General features: G+C 52.3%; 1 protein-coding gene across 3 annotated transcripts in view; it reads left to right on the top strand.

Moving 5' to 3' along the window:
- The window catches only part of PTPRG (protein tyrosine phosphatase receptor type G), a 656,388-nt gene that overhangs the window by 561,045 nt on the left and 75,554 nt on the right, over positions 1-19,789 (top strand). For all 3 annotated transcript variants that reach the window (XM_059663089.1, XM_059663088.1, XM_059663090.1), the window contains exons 9-12: positions 2,616-2,800; positions 5,947-6,055; positions 11,975-12,024; positions 13,740-14,514. In XM_059663089.1, the coding sequence (XP_059519072.1) occupies positions 2,616-2,800; positions 5,947-6,055; positions 11,975-12,024; positions 13,740-14,514 (1,119 nt within the window). The remainder of the gene's footprint in view (positions 1-2,615; positions 2,801-5,946; positions 6,056-11,974; positions 12,025-13,739; positions 14,515-19,789) is intronic.

The following is a 19,789-nucleotide window of genomic DNA, read 5'->3' as shown; positions in this document are numbered from 1 at the left end:
CCTGTCTCCAGCAGCGAGCAGCCGCAGCACCTGCTCCCCGGCTCCCTCCTCACTCCAGCCCCCCAGGTTCCGGCTCAGCTGAAGCTCCAGGATCTCTGCAAAGTGCAAACCCACCTGTGTCCTCCTCTGTTCACGTCTTTCCCGTGGCTTCTGGGTGCCCTTGGGATGAAGACCGGCCGTTTCAGCCGGGCCTCTGTGGCTCCCACTGAGCTGCCCGGTTTCCTCCCACCTCTTTCCCTGAGCCTTGGCCCAGGCCTGGCTTCCCTCAGCCCCCAGGCCCCTCCCTCCCGTGGTCCCTGGGCCTGCCCTCCTCTCTTCCCCTGACTCAGCTCCCAGGGTGCCCTCCGCAGCCTTCCCCAGGCCCATAGCTGGGTCCAGGCCCCATGCTGGGCTTGGACAGCACTGAGTGCCTCTCCTCCCATCCAGGCAGGAATATCAGCCCACGGGTGGGATCCTTTGGGGAACCCCCACCTCCCCATTTAGACCGCTGGTTCTCAGCCGGGGGTAATTGCCCACCCCCACCCCCTGCCCCGGGGACATTTGGCATTACCGGGGGCATTATTGATTGTTATAATTGGGGGGTGGGTGCTAAAGGCATCTAATGAGTGGAGGCCAAGGATGCTGCTGAACACCCTCCAGTGTCAGCCCCCCAAGAGCAAACAGTATCTGGCCCAAATATCAATAGTCCCAAGGTTGAGAGACCCGGCCCCGACTCCGTGCCCAGTGGTGGCAGGAACCCCAGGGGCTGGGAAAGCGCACGCTTGGAACTAAAACGTTGCTATTAAAGGCTGACTTGATAGCTCAGCCCTTTGGTAGGTGGACATAGAGCCCGTGTCCCTTCAAACCTGCCCCACAAGGAAGATGAAGGAGGATGAGCCTGGCTTTCCCTATGCCCATGTCAGGGAATTATTCCATGAGGCCCTGCTGGGCCAGCCTGTGTGTGTGTGTGTGTGTGTGTGTGTGTGTGTGTGTGTATGCGTGCACGCATGCGCGCGCGCGCGCCTTTGCTTTAAACTTATTTAACGTCTCGTTTTAAATTTATTTCCTCGGATCTGCTTACAGTGGTGTTTGATCTACAATTTTAGTTGGTTGGGGTACCCCACAGGGCCAATGGCCTGGTTTCTACAAAAAAAAATAGTCATCAACGGAAAAGATCAGGTGACTATGCTAGATTAAAAGAGGCTAAAGCTGCCCTGGCCGGTGGCTCAGTGGGTCGGAGCATCGTCCCGTACACCGGAAGCTTGCGGGTTTGACTCCTGGTCAGAGCATATACCTAGGTTGGAGGTTCAGTCCAGGCAACCTATCAATATTTCTCTCTCACATAGATGTTTCTCTCTCTCTCTCTCCCTCCCTTCCTTTCTCTCTCTCTCTCTCCCTTCCTCTCTCTCTAAAAAGTCAATGAAAATGTCCTCAGATGAGGATAAAACAGTAAATAAATAAATTTTTAAAAGAGACTAAAGCCTTATATAATGAAATGCAACTCTGGTAAGGGGGACATGGCTATAAACAATCCCTTGGAGACGATGGGGGAGTTTGAATATGGGCCGTGCATCAGACGGTACTGTTGAATTACTGTTTATGTTCTTAGGCATGATCGTGGTTCTAGGGTTTTGTCTTCGCTCAGGTTGCTGTAACAAACTCCTATGGGCTGGGTGGCTTACGTACAACAGAAATTTGTTTCTCAGGCTCCTGGAGGCTGGGAAGTCCAAGATCAGGCCCCGCAGGTGCCCTGTCCGGTGAGAGCCCACCTCCCGGTGCATAGTGCTGCATTCTCACTGTGTCCTCCCCGAGGAGGGCCGGAGCTCGCTGGGACCTCTTTATAAGGACACAGTCCCCCCATGAGGGCTCCACCCTCATGACCTAATCGCTTTACAAAGCCCCACCTCCCAGTGCCACCACATTTGGGATTAGGTTTCAACATGAATTTGGGGGCACGAAACATTTGGTCTCTTGCAGTCAGATGGGGAATGTCCTTAGTCTTAGGAGAGGCAGGGTGGGCTATGAAGGAGTGAAGTGTCAGGGAATCTGAAACTCGCTTATGATGCCTTCGCAGGAAAACAGTTGTATGTGTGACTCTGTGTGTGTGTGTGTGTGTGTGTGTGTGATTGTGTGTGATTGTGTGTGTGATTGTGTGAGTGTGTGTGTGATTGTGTGTGTTGAAAGAGGGAGGGAGCCCTAGTTGGTTTGGCTCAGTGGATAGAGCCTCGGCCTGCATACTGAAGGGTCCTGGGTTCAAGTCCAGTCAAGGTCACGTATCTTTGTTGCAGGCTCCTCCCCAGTCCAGACCCTGGTCAGGGCTCATGCAGGAGGCAACCAATCAATGTGTTTCTCTCACATCAATATTTCTGTCTTTCCCTCTCTCTTCTACTCTCTTTCTACAAAACATCAATGGCAAAATATCCTCAGGTGAAGATTTTAAAATAATAATAATTTTTAACAAAGAAAGAAAGAGAGAGGGAGGAGAGATGTGGCAAAATGTTGAGGGCAGGTTCAGGTGACGGGGTGGGGTGTTGTGTGTTGCTCTGTCAGGTTTCCTGGCTGGGCTCTGGGGACACAGGGCGGGCCAGTGCGGGGTGTGGTGTCCGGGAGCCCACTGAGTCTGCGTCTGCCTTCAGTCTGCAGCTCGCCGCCCATCCACATGAAGGTGCAGCCCCTGAACCAGACGGCGCTGCAGGTGTCCTGGAGCCAGCCCGAGACCGTCTACCACCCGCCCATCATGAACTACATGATCTCCTACAGCTGGACCAAGAACGAGGACGAGAAGGAGAAGACCTTCACGAAGGACAGCGACAAAGACCTGGTAAAAGTCGGGGTGCCTGCTGCCCTTGCAGTGAGGAGAGGGACTCCCACCGCACCCCTGCCAGGCACTGCAGGCAGGCCCCGGCCTCACGCTGCCGCAGGGCAGTAGCTCCCGGTGTGGACCGTGGCCGAGCCTGCCTGGGCCCCATCTGCCCTCACACTCACCCCCCAACGCCACCCGGAAAAGCTAGTTCCTTTTTTTATAATTGGGCCCTTTAAACGGACTCCTCTGTCTTTCATTCTATAGACACAGAAAGCTCTGTTAAGGCCTTTTCATCTGACAGGGTTATTGTGGCTGTGAGATGCTGTGTGCATGTGCAACAGACTCTGGCCCGGGGACGCAGTGTGTAAGGACCCGCTGGTATTGCTGCAGCGATTCCTCCTCTTGCTCTTTCCCACTGTCACCGCCACCATGCAGCTGCCCACTGCCCGCACTCCCTTTCCCATCGGATCCCCTCACCTTCCTACCTGGGGGATCCCTGGGACCATGTAATGCTTAGCCACTGTTCTCAGTCTCTCAGACACTCTGGCATCTGACCTCACCGTGAGCTGCTGTACAGTTCCACACTCTCCGTAAAATGTGCAGAAATGTTTAGTGGCCAACACCCCAGCAAGCCCTTCCGAGCAGATGTCTGTAGCCGCTCTTCCTCCCCTGGGAAAGCAAAGCCTCCAGCGAGCACTAGTCTTCACGTCTCTGCGGAGAAACTCAACGTGACACAGTCGGATTGGAGCGCCTCTGCTTTCATTGTTAATCAAAGGAGGGCTTTGGAATAATGAAACCCGTACCCGTGTGCGCACGTGGCAAATGCAGTCGCACAGAGTGGGATTCTTAATGATCATTCCCACTTCCCCTCCCGGCACAGTCCCCGGGGCCCATTCAATCAGTGATCGAATAAAACTTGGCGTATTCCTTTAGATGAAGATTCTTTTTCTTCATTTTCACTTATATTTTCAATTTCCCCACTAGACATAGTGATCTGGGTCCCATTGAAATCAGAGAGGAACCTGCCGGCAGTTCCCCGAGGTCGTGATGTGTTTTGACCTTCCTCTTGTCGCCGCTGGGAACCCACGAGGGGTTTTCCCTCTGAAGGAAAGATGGCTGCATTAATCAGCAGAAGCCGCGTAGGCGCTTAGGCGGGTCTTGTTCGAAGTGAAAAATAATTGAACACGCGAAGATGAATAGATACTGGCTTGGCGTGAATCCAGTAAATAAATCCCTGTGTCGGTGGAGCAGGGACTTTGTCCTGAACAGGAGACGGGGTCAGAGGTTTGGAGGAAGAGGCGTGAATTGGGTTCAGAGAAAGAGGGTGATGCATTGAAAAATATGCTCTAATTGCAAGGTCTTTTTTTTTCCCCTGAGAATTTCTAGGGGTGGCTAGTTTCTTTTGGGACACACAAGATTAATTTTCTTAATTCCTCGGGAAGCCAAGTGTGCTGACTTAGCAGCAACAAAACTATTCTCCATCTGATGGTTGCTGTGGCCTGGAAGCCTCAGAGGAAGATGTAAGGTCAGTGCGGCCTTTTCCAGGTCACGTGCCTCTTCCCCATCCTCATGTTCCCATTAACCTTCTCCGAAAGAGATACATGAGGCTTACCGTTCACTAAGGGGACGTCACTGGCTGCCCTCACAGGAGCCGGGGGCAAGGCCGCAGCAGCAGGTGTGGCCACGGGACCACTTAACGCCGGGTCAGAGGTTTCGGTGGCTGCAACGGGAAACCCGCCCAGCGGTTAAGTTCCAAGACTGCTTTTGATACTCAGCCCAGAACCCACATTTCAGTGGCAAGACATTCACCCATTAGGGAAGTCTTTGGACTCAGTTGCTTTTTTTGTTGGTTTCTTCACAAAGCAAGCACTGTCTGCTTTTCAGATACTTTCTCTTTTCTCATTTTTTAAAGGCCCTGGGAATAAAGCTCTGAGGAATGGGGACCTGGGTTTGGCAGGTGTCTAATGACTAGGGATTGGCAAACGTTTTCTAGAAAGGGCCAGGTTGTAAAGATTTTAGGGTTTATGGGGCATAAGGTGGCTGTGGCAACAACTCAACCCTGCCATTATAGATACCACCGTAGGTACATGTAAAGGAATGGGCATGGCTGTGTGCCAATAAAACTGTATTGACAAAAATACACAGGGGCCAGATTTGGCCTGTGAGCTGGAGCTGGCCAGCCCTGTGTTAGACCAGGGCCATTCTTTCAGTGGTGTGGTGTGGGCTACGTATGAACAGGTTTCCCTGGCCTGTGTCACCTTGCTTTCACAAGGACCCTGTGAGGTCGCTGTTTCTCTCCCATTTACACGGGAGGGCAGCAGAGGCCAAAGACCGAGCCCCTGGCCCAGGATCAGCCTGTGAGTGGGTGAAAAGGCTGCATCTCACCTTTCCTGATCCTTAGCCTGGTGTCCTTCCTGGCATCTTGCCCCGTATTACCCGTGGAGAATGTATTACAAGACCGCAACACTGCAAAGACAGACATGCGGACATCTTGTTGTGGATGTTTAAACTCTGTCTGGCTCTGGAAAGCAGTCCAGTTGGTGATTTGAGAGGCCGTCTCAGGTAAATAATGGCAGTCTATAAGGGATATTAGCGATGGAAGGAGTCCAAGACTCGTGAGTATAAAAGGGGCCTAAGACACAGTCCGAGCCTCAGTTAAGCATCGGGGAGTCCAGACTGATTTGGTTCCGTCTTATCCTGCACATTTCAGTGTTGGAAGCAGATTCCCAGGCCAGGTTCTCTCTGACCACTCTTCCCTTCCAGAGGGAGCCTTTGGTCCATGGGAGCATCGTGTCCAGCAGGTGTTGCCATGGCAACACAAACCTGAATGTGGTTCTTAACATTACTTTAGGTTTGGCTTAGAACAGTGATGGCGAACCTATGACACGCGTGTCAGAGGTGACACGCGAACTCATTTTTTTGGTTGATTTTTCTTTGTTAAATGGCATTTAAATACATAAAATAAATGTCAACAATATAAGTCTTTGTTTTACTATGGTTGCAAATATCAAAAAAATTTCTGTATGTGACACGGCACCAGAGTGAAGTTAGGGTTTTTCAAAATGCTGACACGCCGAGCTCAAAAGGTTCGCCATCCCTGGCTTGGAAGGTGGGCGTGTGCTGGCCTCCACACCTGCTCACTGCTCTTCTTTCTTCACCTACAGAAGGCCACCATTAGCCACGTCTCACCTGACAGCCTTTACCTGTTCCGCGTCCAGGCCGTGTGCCGGAACGACATGCGCAGCGACTTCAGCCAGACGATGCTCTTTCAAGGTAAGACCGGTGCCCTGCGCCCGCCCCTGGTGCTTGGTTTTTCCTGCTCGGGGGCTTGGGCAGACGCACACAAGCCTGGCCTAGGACTCTGTGGGGCTTTAAACCCCGCCTTTTGGAGCTTCATAGGCCCGGAGAGGGAAGAGGAGGGAAGTGGTGATTTTTACTATCCTTGTGTGTCTGGCTGTGTCAGATCACAGAACCCCTCTTGGATCTAGCGTGACCCTAGAACCAGAGCCCAGACACACACCGCTCACCTTCCAGCTGGCGAGCCACACTCGGGCCCTGCTTGCGGGACCTTTGAGCATCTTGAGAAATAGGTATTTGTTCCTGTGCATTTGGGGGACTGGCAGAAAGTTCTAGGGCCAGGGCTAGGGTGAGGCAAGGGAGGCATTCATCTAGGTGCAAAATTTAAAGGGCTGCAAAAAACGCGGTAATTAAGACACATGGTATTTTAATGGAATATTTTTTAAAAGCAAAGTCAATTAAAACAATTCATGAACAGCATATCAGGATTTTAAATAAAGACAGGAATTCACTCTGACTTACTCGCTCTAACCCAGTTATTTTCAACCCGTGTGCTAGGAGAAATTTTAAAACATGCAATGCCTGACAAATTAGTCAGGGGCACTGACTTCCTTTCCCTTAGTTTGTCAAATAAAATGATGAAAAGAGCCAACACAACCATGGCTGTCCTGTGTGAATGAACCAAAATTATACCTATTTTTTTGTCAGGTTGGTAAAAATACATTTTTTGGTGGGCTGCAGAATTTTAGCAGTTAGTTTGTGTGTGCCAGGAGATGAAAACGATAGAAGATCATTGCCCCAACCCCATTCCAGTCCTAGTTCCAATAAAACTTTATTTACAAAACCGGCTGCCAGCCTGTGGGCCATGGCTGCGGAACTGGTTTGCGATGTGGGCTTAGGCGTGGGCTTTGCTCGGCCAGACCGAGGTCCTCCCCATGAGACCCTCCTCTCGGGTCCTCAGTTTCAGGGAAACCTCCTACCAGGCCAGTGGTCCTTCACCTTTTTGAGTCCTGTATCTGGTGAAGGCGTTTCCCTGGAAAATGCCAAAACTGAGCATTTTCAGGGGCCCTGGAAAGCCTGTAGGACCGGCAGCAGCGTTGGCTGAAGCCTGAGAAAGGCCCATCCGGGACCCTCCCAGATCAGTCCCCTCAGCATTTCTGGGGGCAGTGGGGGTGGTCTGAGTCCTAACCAGACGTCTGGGCACACTGAAGACCGAAGTCCCCGTTGAGAACTGGGGCCCTGGAGGGAGGGCCCAAGTTTGAGTCCAGGCTGCGCTTTGTATTTCTGCAAACCTGAGCATGTTTATTACTTGTCTAAGCTTCAGTTTCACAGTCCGACACGTGGTTGTGTTAACGGTACTGACCTCACAGCGTCCTTACAGAATGCCATGGGCTGATGCCTGTTAAGTAGTTTGCATAGTGTCTCTGGTACCAACTATAAATATCCCCTTACTGTTAGGTTTGATTTTAAAAGTACTAAATGCTAAACCCCGGGTAAGCAGCCCTCCAGCCTAGATGCCCTCCATGGATCCCTTCCAGCCCTACCATTTTGCATTTAGTATTTAAATGTTCTTTGCATTTAATGTTCGCATTATCTCATCCTTCCGTTTAAACTAATTGAAGTTAGCATGCTGTATTTTTTCACAAATAACTCATGTTTGTGTGCCTACCTGGGCTCTGAACATGTTGGCCCCTTGCCTGTGCTGAGGAGGGAGCTCAGGCCACGGCCAGGCCTGTGCCGGCCCCGGGGAGAGAGAACAGCCTGGAGTGGGCGCCCGCTGTAGGCGGGGTGGGAACCTTGGATACACACGTGACCGGATTGCATGCATCCAGATGTGGTCTCCGTGGGCTCCAACTGGGAGCTGGGATCCACAGAACTGCCTTTCCTGACTAACAGGCCCCATGAGCTTGCTGGCTTCTGCGTGGACTTTGAAAAATGAAATGTTTGTAATGTAATATAATTCAAAAAGGCCTTGTCAGCTACAAGCTCTAAGCGTGGAGTATTTAAAACGTCTGATCGCAGGGCTTTTTGAAATGGCTGCCGTCTCGAGTGTCCGTAGGCTCCTCTGTTCAGCAGTGGACGTGAGCTCGCTCCCTCTCTGTGCTGTTTGTCCCCACAGGGGGGCGAGGGGCATGGACCCTTCGCTCCTCCCACAGCAGCTTCGGCATGTGCCTGGCAGCATCCAGGGGGAAGTTCATGAAAACGAAGTCTTAGTGGAACCAGCCGGCTGAGCTGCGGAGAGCTATGAGCAGTAGAGGCCAGTGGACAACACTAACTCACAGGACTTCAGCTCGAACAGGGAAAGGAAAAAGCTTAGAGAATTTATGGGTGCCTTCTTTGGGTAAACTTCACTTGTGGGTTGTTAAAAATATATTTTGTTAATATGAGGAATCCACATGGAATGTTTTCCTTATCATAGTAAATATGCCAATATTTATGTTCTAAATATGTTATATTTACCTTACTGTGACCAATGTAATAGTAATAATACAGGGTGAGTCCTAGTTACAGAGCGTTTGCCCATAAGTTGTGTCATCTGACCTCATGGCAGGTGTAACACGGGTGGTATTTATTGTTCAGAAGGGAGATGGTGCTGGGGCAGGTGAGCAACCTGTGAAAAATCACTTGGCTGCTACGCCAGGTCTGGATTCCTTTTTCCAAAGCTGATCATTTCTGCACAGCAATGGACCGTCCCCAAAGAGTAAGCATCAGCCACATGCCCCAGTCTCCAACAGACACGTAACGTCCTGAGTTATTGTTCAAAGCCTCTCTGTAACTCTCCACAGTCACGGAAAATAGGGATTCCTGAGATTCTGTGTGAGCCACAGGCCTGTAGGCAGCCTGCTGCAAAGCTGATGGATTCTCTCTTAAGATGATCCTATATAATAAAAGCCTAAGATGCTAAGTGTCCTGTCGTCCAGTTGGCCATTCAACCAATCATTTAGCTAATGATATGCTAAAGCCGCTCAACTGTTCGCTATGACATGCACTGACCACCAGGGGGCAGACGCTCCGACCAGTAGGTTAGCTTGCTGCTGGGGTCCGGCCTATCAGGACTGAGCAAGACGGGCTGGACACACCCTAGAGCCCTCCCGCAGCCCCTCCCTGGCTGGCCAACCTCCAATGTCCCTCCCCAACCCCGATCGTGCACTAGTGGGGTCCCTTGGCCTGGCCTGCGCCCTCTCACAATCTGGGACCCCTCGGGGGATGTCAGAGAGCCAGTTTTGGCCTGACGGCAGAACGATTGGTTGCTATGACACACACTGACCACCAGGGGGCAGACACTCAATGCAGGAGCTGCCCCCTGGTGGTCAGTGCACTCCCTGAAGCCTGGCTCATGGGTGGCGAGCGCAGTGGCGGTGGTGGGAGCAGGACTAAACCGTCAATCAGACATCCCCTGAGGGCTCCTGGACTGCAAGAGGGCACAGGCCAGGTTGAGGGGAACCCCCCCCCCCGCCCCCAGCCCCGAGTGCATGAATTCTGTGCACAGAGCCTCTAGTTTTAAATTAAAAAGTGAAATACACGGTGGCACAAAAATCTCCACTTTCAGTCAGAGACAGAGTCCTAGGTCCTGCCATGCAGCTGAGGTCTGATGCTGTGTGCACCAGGAAGGAAGGGATGCGTCTCAGGAGAGCTTAGGGGCAGTGCCCTGTCATTGTCCCCGCCCCTGAGTCCCCTTAGGCCTGTGGACCAGGTGAAGGGAAAGGGGCTGTAGGAATGTCCTGGTCACCACGGCCAGAGCTGTCCCCACCGGAAATTGTTCAGGATTAATGAGAAGTGGGCCTGCGGGTGGAGTGGCTGTGGAGTTGGTCGGCCTTAATCAGAGCCTTTGGGAAGGGCAGGCGAAGCAGGTCCCCTGGGAACTTTTGTTCCGTCTTAACAAAGGGAGGTGCATGTGCAGACCTGTCTGAGGCCTCCGTGCAGCACCACCGATGGGGCAGCATAAAGGAAGGTGGGAGGTCTGCTGAGTCCTGGCTGGAGCCCGTTGCTTCCTGGGCTGCCTCCTGTGACCTGGTGGTGGTGACGTCTCCAGTCTGTTCTCCATTTGTCCCTTTGCACCTTTCACTTTCCGCTTTGCAAAATGAATGCATGGTGAGGTCAGGGGTTGCAAACTCGGGTGCCCGGGGCCTGGCAGGGAACATGGACAGAGGAAGGAGGGCCGTGGATGGCAAAGAGGAGGTCCTGTGCCACTGAGCTGGGGGACGGACACCTGAGCAGGGGGACGGACACTTAGCTCCGGTTGAATGTTGCCCCGCAGGAAGGCGAGCTCAGTTTGGACAAATATTGTGATTTTTCAGGATAAATAAGCCAGAATTTAGGATTTTTATTTTTATTTTTTTTAGGTGAAAGCAGATCAGTGCTTACAAACTTACTGTATACAATGGCAACAAAGTTATTTTTTTTTAAATAGCTTGCAGGCCAAACAAGTTATGTTGGTCACCTGCCACCTCTGGTTTAGATAAAAATAACAGCAGGCTCAAATGTTTTTTATTGTGGTATTTAGCGTGTTTTTTGCTAATTTCTCAGGGCCATGTGTGGTATAGGAAGCAGACTTTTAGTATATGTAGCCCCATTGGTTTTTTAGATAAAGACAAAGACACAGTTTGGTATGTCCTTTTTTAAAAAAGTTATATTGTTTAGCATTCTTCACGATAGCGGAAAGGTGGAAATAGCCCAAACACCCACCAGTAATGAATGAGTAAATAAAATGTGGTGCACGTACCATGCAGTGTTGTTCAGCCTTAAAAAGGGATGAGGTTCTGACACTGGGAGGCACCGTGAGGACACTGTGCTAAGTGCAATAAGCCTGTCTCCGAAAGGCAACCACATATGACTCCAGTTCCGGGAGGCGCTAGAGCAGCCAGACTTCCGGAAACGGAGTAGAATGGGCGTTTCCGGGCTCGGGCGGGGCAACGGGGAGGTTTAATGGGGCAGAGTTTCAGGTTTACAAGATGAGAAGTCTGCACAGCAGTGTGGGCCGACCTAACGCTACTGAACTGTGCACCCAAAAGGGGTTAAGGTGGTAAGTTTTGTGTTATGTTAAAGTTATAGTGTTATATTGTTTAATAATAATCACACATGGGTGAACAGAACTTCAGGAAGGAACACCAGGGAGAGTAATGCGTGGTTCGCATAAAAGAATTTGACCACTTAAAGCAACGATGGGTTTTAAAACTTACGTGGAAATAAAATATATGACAATGCACAAAAAGTGGGGTAGGCCAATGGAATTTGAAAATTGTATATTTCTCCCATTCTTAGGAGGTATTAAAAGTGCTAATTTAAGGTAAACTATCATAAATTTAGGATGTATATTGTAATCACTGAAAGGATCATGTAAGAAATTATAAACAAAAAGCAAATAGAGAGGAACAAGGAAATAATATGATTCCACTTATATGAAGTTCAAAACTAGAATTCTGACCGAGGTCAGAATGTGGGTGCGTTGGGGAAAGGGGGTGGGTGGGGCACAGGCAGAGCAGCTGGGGTGCGGGAGCATGCCTGTACTCAGTGTGGGTGTAGTCACACGGGTGTTTACAGGGGTAAACATTAATTGGACTATACACTTAAGACTTGTACATTTTACTCTATGTAAGCTTTACCTCAGTAAGTCATAAATCAGTAACAATTTTTAAAAATTTTTAACTAATAGCTTAAGACAAGATTCAGCAAATTATGGCCCACAGGCCAAATGCAGCCCTCTGCGTGTTTTTTAATGACTCACAGTCTGAGAAGCGTTTGTTGTTCCTAAGTGGCTGGGAGAAAATCTAAAAAGGAATGATATTTCATTCCATGCAAATTGTATGTAATTCACAATTATGTCTGTAAGTAAGGTTTTGTTGGAACAAAAACAACAAAATTCATGGTTTACAATGTAATTTCTTTGTTTCTCAGCTAATACCACTCGAATATTCCAAGGGACCAGAATTGTGAAAACAGGAGTGGTAAGTAGGGAATGTTTTGTAAGTAGTTAATTGTTTTGTCCTGGTTGTTAACTTGCATGCAGTTGAAACTGTCACCACGAGGTGGCAGTATGATGTTGTGAAACTGCTTCATGGGAAAAGGTGAAGATACAGAAACACTGTGTGTAATTCAATCCACTAGGAAAACAAGCTGTGCAGCAGAGTTAACGCAGTAGTGGTATACGGTATAATTTTTGTCAAGGTGAAAAATTCTCCGGTTTTTAATTCTTCATTATCTGTAGGGTCATAGGATATAGGATTGCACAGGTCAGCCAGCTCCAAGCCCTTGGCTGGACATACGCTGAAATTCCCAGAGGTTGTCATTTGCCCAAAGCTATGTGGATTTTCAAATTTCCGGAGCCTCAATCAATACTTTAAGTTTTCCCATTTCTAGTGCAACTAATAATCATAACAGTGATCACATGGTTGATGATAACAACAGCCTAACACTCAGCATTTCCTGGGTTTCAAGCACAGGTTATTTTATTATTTTACTTACTGCTCACAGCCTCCCACAAGATTGGTGTTACTGTTATTCCCCTTTTATGGTTCAGGAAACCGAGGCTCCCTGGGTTGTGGTGATGTGCCAGCATCACCCGGAGAGCGCGAGGGGTCTTCGCTCAGCCGGGGCTGCCTGACTTCATTGATTGAGTGCCCCATCGTGTGTGGCATCGGGCTTTCATTAACCAACTTAAGAACTCTACATTTGCTAACTCGATCCTCTTTGAAGTACAGAGTTTTCTAATTAAAACCTCGCGATAAAACGATAAAATCTAAGGTGTCCTGGCATATTGTTTTGAACGGATTTCTGGCTGTCAGAACCAACATTAAGCTCAGAACTCCGCGGCCCTGGCCGTTTCCCCAGCTCCCGCCCTCAGTGCAGCCCCACCCTCAGTGCAGCCCCATCTTTGAGCACCAGGTTAGCCCGGTGGGGAGAGTGAGCTGCGGTTTGGACACAAGCTGCCCTTGACATCTCTGTGCCTCAGTTTCCTCCTCTGTAAAATGGGCGATGACCATCCCGGGTGGAGTGGGAAGCCCCGGCACGTTGCTGGCAGCTGTTAAGTGGAGCAGTGATCGCTGTCATGTCCGTGGGCAAAGGTTTTGCCCTGGATAAGCCCAGAGACTCTGAAGGGTGCAGGACGTGGGGTGCGGGCTGTGAACAGGTCCCAGAGCCTGCAGGGTGGCCCGCCCCGCAGGCGTGGATGGGACACTCCCCTGTCCCTCTACTTCCTCCCTGTCCGATGGCGGGACCCGGTCCAGGAGGGCCTCCTGGACCCAAAAGCGGGGTCTTGTCCACAAGCGCCAGAGACATAAGAAAGCGAGGCCTCCCGCCGCGTCCAGGGCCGCCCAAGAGCAGCTGACCAGCTGGTGTTGCCAGCTGACCACTCGTTTGATATTTGTCTTTCGGCCTAATTTAATGCTGCTCACTTTTGGGCCACTTAGCTCCTCCTGAGCAATCGCAGTGAAAGCGGGGCTTGCTCTGTGTGCGAAGGGACGGTAAACCATTAGAGCGGAGGTGGCCGTCCGTGGTCACCTGAGTCAGCTTTGGCGCCGAGCTTCGGGAAAGCCCACGCATAAGACAAAAACCCGCAAAACCCCCTGCGGGTCATAACCAGGGCCTCCCTCCCAGCCGAATGACCGACGCTTCTCTGCTTTCTCCTCTCTGTTCCTCCCCCACCCCTGGTGGCCCTTTCAAGCCCACGGCGTCTCCTGCCTCTTCGGCCGACATGGCCCCCATCAGCTCGGGGTCTTCGACCTGGACCTCCTCCGGCATCCCCTTCTCGTTCGTCTCCATGGCGACCGGGATGGGCCCATCCTCCAGCGGCAGCCAGGCGACGGTGGCCTCGGTGGTCACCAGCACGCTGCTGGCCGGCCTGGGCTTCGGCGGCGGCGGCATCTCCTCCTTCCCCAGCACCGTGTGGCCCACGCGCCTCCCCACGGCCGCGGCGGCCAGCAAGCAGGCGGGCAGGCCGGTCCTGGCCACCACCGAGGCCGTGGCTTCTCCAGCCCCGGACAGCGACGCCGCACCGAGCAGGGACGGCGAGGGCACCGAGGAAGGGGCGAAGGATGAGAAGAGTGAGAGTGAGGACGGGGAGCGGGAGCACGAGGAGGAGGGGGAGAAGGACTCCGAGAAGAAGGAGAAGAGCGGGGAGACCCACGCCGCCCAGGGCCCGAGCCAGGCCGAGCCCACCCCCGTGCCCTCGTCTTCCGGCAGAACTGCCCAGGACGGGGGGCATCAGACTATACCGGGGCCCCAGCGCGACCACACTGCCGTCCCCACGGACCAGCCCGATGACACGAGGGGTGCCCGCCTGGGCTCCGAGTCGGTCACCTCCACCCAAGTGCCCCCCACAGTCACAGAGGAGCCCTACGAAGGGAGTGACCGCAGGAGTCCCGCACTGCCATCTAGAAAGCCCATGTCCCGAGGGGACCGCTTTTCCGAGGACAGCAAGTTCATCACTGTCAACCCAGGTAGGTGGCATCCTCATCCGGCTCCGTGCTCTGTGAGGAGCCTTGCACTTTAAAAATAATTGGGTTAGGTGTGCCGATCCAGAAGGTGCCAGCGCTCCCGGAATGCCTGTGCCGGGGACGGAAGACACGTGTGTGTGTGTGTGTGTGTGTGTGTGTGTGTGTCTGTGTTTTATTCCAGTAAGAGTAACCTGCTTCTTTACTGTTGTTGGAATAAGTCTTGCCTTGATCTTTGTTCCTGGTAAAATCTACTTTCCTCAAAGTAACGCCAAGGATTTCAACTGCGCAATGAAGTACATGACTAAAGATGGCATCAATACTAAATTTATCCATTAAGATGTAATTCCTTACTCACTTATTCAACCTGTGATGACGGACTGCCTGCTTGGTGCCAGACACTGGGCTGGGTGCTGACCCAGGTGAGCCTGGCCCTGCCCTGTGACGTTCATGGTGCAGAGGAGACGGAGGTGCTGGCAGGTACTGGGGTGCACGCCAGGACGCGGGAGGCGGGGTGGCAGAGAGCAAGCAAGGAAGGCGGCTGGAGGCAGAAAATGAGCTCATGGTGGATGGAGGCTGTGAAACGGGAACAGAGGAAGAGGTGCTGTGGGAGAGGATGGTGAGCAGGGGCGCAGAGAGTGACGTTCACATGGAGCCTAACGGATGAACGGCTCACGTCGGGAGAGCTGGTATAGCCCGCCGTCCCACCCAAGAAACGGCTCTCCACCCAGAGACCCGGGCTATAGGGCTGAGGCCAGGGTGTGGCTGGTCAGGCCTCCGCGGTGAGGGTGTGATCTGCCACTCTGACCGGTGGCAGTTTTGCTTTGTCATATGTTCAGATGTTAATGAACCCCCCCACCCTCACCCCCCATGGTGTCTCCGAGGAAGCCTTGAGCATCAGGGGTTGTTACTGTTGTGAGGTGTTTTCTTAATAAGAAGTCCTTCCTTTTGCCAGACTACAAGATGTTTAACAACAATTTTTTGCATCTAAGCTGTTTGGGAGTTATAAGAGTGCAAAAAAAAAAAAAAGCAACTGGTAAATATTTATTTGCTTTTGCACTTGTAAACATTAAAATTCATCTAAAGCTGAGATCTCGTATGTTAAGATACAACTTAGAATAAATTTTCATGTTTTGAATTGCGTGCTCCTGAAAGCCGGGCTGGCCTCCTTTCTGGAAGTGCGGGCTCCTGTGGGTGCGCGCAGTGGGTGCTGGTTTAGGGGAAGGTGCCGAGCAGCTTCCGCGGAACTGAGCGCAGGGAAGACCTGGCCACCTGTGAGGCTGTTGGAAGCCATTCCTACACGAACCGTGACATTCCCTCTAGGAATCACTGTGAAAAAGTCAAATTTCTTAGACTGGAAGATATTAAGGAAATATTTATGGAGTACCCAGTGTGTACCAGGCACTGAACTAGGTGTTGGGAATAGAACACAGATCAAAACGGGCCCCTGCTCTTCTGGGGTTTAGGTTCTAGCGGGGGCACAGCGACCATGGAGCCTGGATTGGTGAAGGAGTGACGTTTGAGCAGAGACCCAAGTATGAGAAGGAGCTGGCCATGCAGAGATCCGTGTAGGAACCTTCCAGAGACCCCAAAGGAGGTGCTACTTCGAGCAGTCGGTGGGAGTGTTCACACTGTGAGAGGCTGCGGTGGGAGTGTTCGCACTTTGAGGGCTGCGGTGGGAGTGTTCGCACTGTGAGAGGCTGCGGTGGGAGTGTTCACACTGAGAGGCTGCGGTGGGAGTGTTCACACTGAGAGGCTGCGGTGGGAGTGTTAACACTGTGAGAGGCTGCGGTGGGAGTGTTCCCACTGTGAGAGGCTGCGGTGGGAGTGTTCGCACTGTGAGAGGCTGCGGTGGGAGTGTTCACACTGAGAGGCTGCGGTGGGAGTGTTCACACTGAGAGGCTGCGGTGGGAGTGTTAACACTGTGAGAGGCTGCGGTGGGAGTGTTCCCACTGTGAGAGGCTGCGGTGGGAGTGTTCGCACTGTGAGAGGCTGCGGTGGGAGTGTTCACACTGAGAGGCTGCAGTGGGAGTGTTTGCACTGTGAGGGCTGCGGTGGGAGAGTTCGCACTGTGAGAGGCTGCAGTGGGAGTGTTTGCACTGTGAGGGCTGCGGTGGGAGAGTTCGCACTGTGAGAGGCTGCGGTGGGAGTGTTCGCACTGTGAGAGGCTGCGGTGGGAGTGTTCACACTGTGAGGGCTGCGGTGGGAGTGTTCACACTGTGAGAGGCTGCGGTGGGAGTGTTCACACTGTGAGGGCTGCGGTGGGAGTGTTCACACTGTGAGGGCTGCGGTGGGAGTGTTCACACTGTGAGAGGCTGCGGTGGGAGTGTTCGCACTGTGAGAGACTGCGGTGGGAGTGTTCATACTGTGAGAGGCTGCAGTGGGGCGGCCCTGGGGCGCGTCCCCGGTGAGGGAATGAGTCATGGCAGCTGGACTCCAATCCCAGCTCCCGGAGAGAGTGGTGAAGGAACGGATGTCAGCCTGGGGGCATCTCAGCTCCAGGTGTGGGCGTGTGGGTCCCCAGCCTCAACCGTCAGGAGTGGGAGAGTCCGCGATCTTGGCAGATTCGCTTTTGGAGTCAGATCACCCAGAAGGCTCTGTGCCTTGTCCTCGGGGTCCTCGGGCCCGTCTTTGCTCAGTGTCCTTCTGTCCTAACAGCCGTTAGTGCGGAAGGAGGTGTCGATAAACGGAGTCACCTGTCTGTGACGAGGAGGGAGGAGCCCAGTCGAGATGGGGGCTATGAGGAGGCCCCAGCTGGTCTGCATTTCACGGGCATCCTGACCTTGAGGAGCAGGAGAAGACTGGTCCCCAACGAACTGGCATTGAAAATGACACCCCAGAACTCTGCTCCGTCCCCAACACTGCAGATCAGAGCGCCTCCCTCGGCGCCTCCGTTTCAGCGGGAAGGGTCGCTGCTTCCCGAGGGGAAAGCGATCTTGCTTTAGAGTCCCAGGCCATTCAAGTTTCAGGGTGGGGGTGGTGACTGTGCAAGCCAGAGGCCCGCCAGCGTGTTCCGCAAAGGGCCAGACAGTAACATTGTCAGGTTTGTGGGCCATCGGTCTGTGTTGCACCTACTCCACGCCACCGTGGGGCCCAGAAGTAACCAATCCACACTGAGCAGATGCGGTCAGCTCCACCCAGACTCTTTACAAAAACAGGCGGTGGGCCAGGTTTGATCTGCGAGCCGTCCGTTGCTGACCGACCCCTCATTTAAGCAACAATGTCTGTGCCTGTTTGTCAGGGAAGGGTGTAAGTTGAGGGTAAAACGCAGAAATCCCCCTCAGTTTGCTTCCCTCCATCCCTCTCTTTCCCCTGTCTGCCTCCTCCGGCTTGGTATTTATTTTTGAAATGAATTCACTGTCGTTTTTATCTTAGTTGTGACTTACTTCAAAGACCTTTGCATGTACATTTTTAAAAATGTATTCCACATTTATTTTTTTCTTCACATTAAGTAAAAACAACTATTGCGATCAATATTTACTATGTGAAGAAAAGTGTTAACATTTAAAGTTACAAACTATGTTTTGACCAGCATCTCCAAGAGACTTGTTTAAATTCACTTGATATTTGATAACATCTTTTCAAGGCCTATGAGCGGTAGCTTTAGTATATTAATTCACAAGGAAAGAGAGGAGGAGGAATTTCTCTGTTGATGAAATGGCACAAACGTAGGCACCTACAGAAATCAGTCAGGTGATATCCATGAGCGAAGAGGACCAGGTGCCAGACATTAGGGAGTGGTGAGGACTACGGCAAACTAGACAGCACATGTCCTTTCTAAAGAGGCCACCTCACTCAGTTCCAACTGGTTGCAGTCAGTGAGAATGCCTAGCGAGCCAGAAATCCAGGTCTTTGTGCAGCATCTCTCAATTTTTCAGTGAGTTCACATTTTTGAAACAATTTCATTTTTGTCTTTCTTACTTTTCACCCCTTCATATTGTGCCAAGAGGTAGGAACCGTGGTGCTTGGCCTCTGCAGTAGTGTTGATCGCCATAGTTGCACCTGCCCTAGAAGCTGATCAGGCGGATTGGAGGCCTGCATGCAGGCACGCTGCCCCTCACCACGCGTTTTGTCAGCATCTATTTAGTGCGAAGCCCTCAGTGGGATGTGTGCTGCATGGAAATGCAACACGGTCCCTCTGTCCGCAGCCACAGCCTGAATGTGGTGGAGACACCCCCAGAATTCACTAGATGTGGGAAAACGTTCTTGGGGCGGGTGCAGAACAGAATGCCCTGAGGAAGCATGTCAGGGTGGGCGCCGTCTACACACCCAGCACTTAGTGCCAGGGTTTCCTTTCTGGCCTCCACGAATCAAGGAAACCGTTTTTCCAGACTGAATCCTGCTCAGATCCCCAGTTTAAACACCCCTCCCTGAAAGCTCCTCCGGGCCGGCCCTGAGCCAGTGCTGAAGGAGCGGGCCGGTTCAGGGGTCAGCAAACAGTCTCCAGGCCACACCTGGCCCGTGGGAGATGTTGTCCGGCTCAGGAGCTAAGACCAGACAGAGCCTGGGGCTGCTGTGCTGCTCTCAGCCCGAGTGGGGAGCGCTGAGCCCCAGCCTCCCCTCCGCTCTGCTGGGCAGAGCCTGAGAACCTCTGGCACTCTCCAGCTCCGAGGAACCCAGCTGAGAACCTCTGATTATGGACACAATGACCCCCGAGTTAGCATTCATTCCGGGCTGTGCCAGTTACCCTGCAGCGCCCCCGCAAGGGCTGTGCTGGCGTTGCTGCCATTGGGCCAGTGGGGAAACTGAGGCCCCGAGGCTAAGGAAGGTGCCCTGGACGACACAGCCCGTGGCAGACAGGGCTCAAACAGGCCCTGAGTCCCGGGTCAGGGGAGGCCCAGGCGCTCCTTCCCCGTGCTTTAGGCTTATTCCCCGAGCGGGGAACACGGGATGACTGCAGATGAAATGCTCATTATTTAGTGAATAGTTGAGTGTGTGCTTTAAAAAAAGATAGCAGTTTTCCATTTATGGCAGAGTTCTCAACCATATATGATCCCCCCGCCCGCCCCTCAGGACATGTGGCAACACCTGGTGACGTTTTGGGGGGTCCTGACGGGAGGGGCTGCTGCACCCGACAGTGCGCAGGGAAGCCCCCACAGCACAGACCTCCTCGTCCGGAATGGCCGCAGGGCCGTGGTTGAGAGCCTGATTCACAGGATTAGCAGAAAGTTTCCTTTTCCGAGAAGCTGATGTGAGGGAAACAAGAGTCGTTCATGCAAGGACAAAAAGAAGTCGTGGTCAGGCCCGTGGAGATAGGGGAGGAACAGGATCCTCCGGTGGA

The sequence above is a fragment of the Myotis daubentonii genome, chromosome 14, assembly GCF_963259705.1.
Source record: "Myotis daubentonii chromosome 14, mMyoDau2.1, whole genome shotgun sequence".
NCBI lineage: Eukaryota > Metazoa > Chordata > Mammalia > Chiroptera > Vespertilionidae > Myotis > Myotis daubentonii.
Note: the sequence above shows the minus strand (reverse complement) of the source record. Positions and strands in the feature narration are given on the sequence as shown.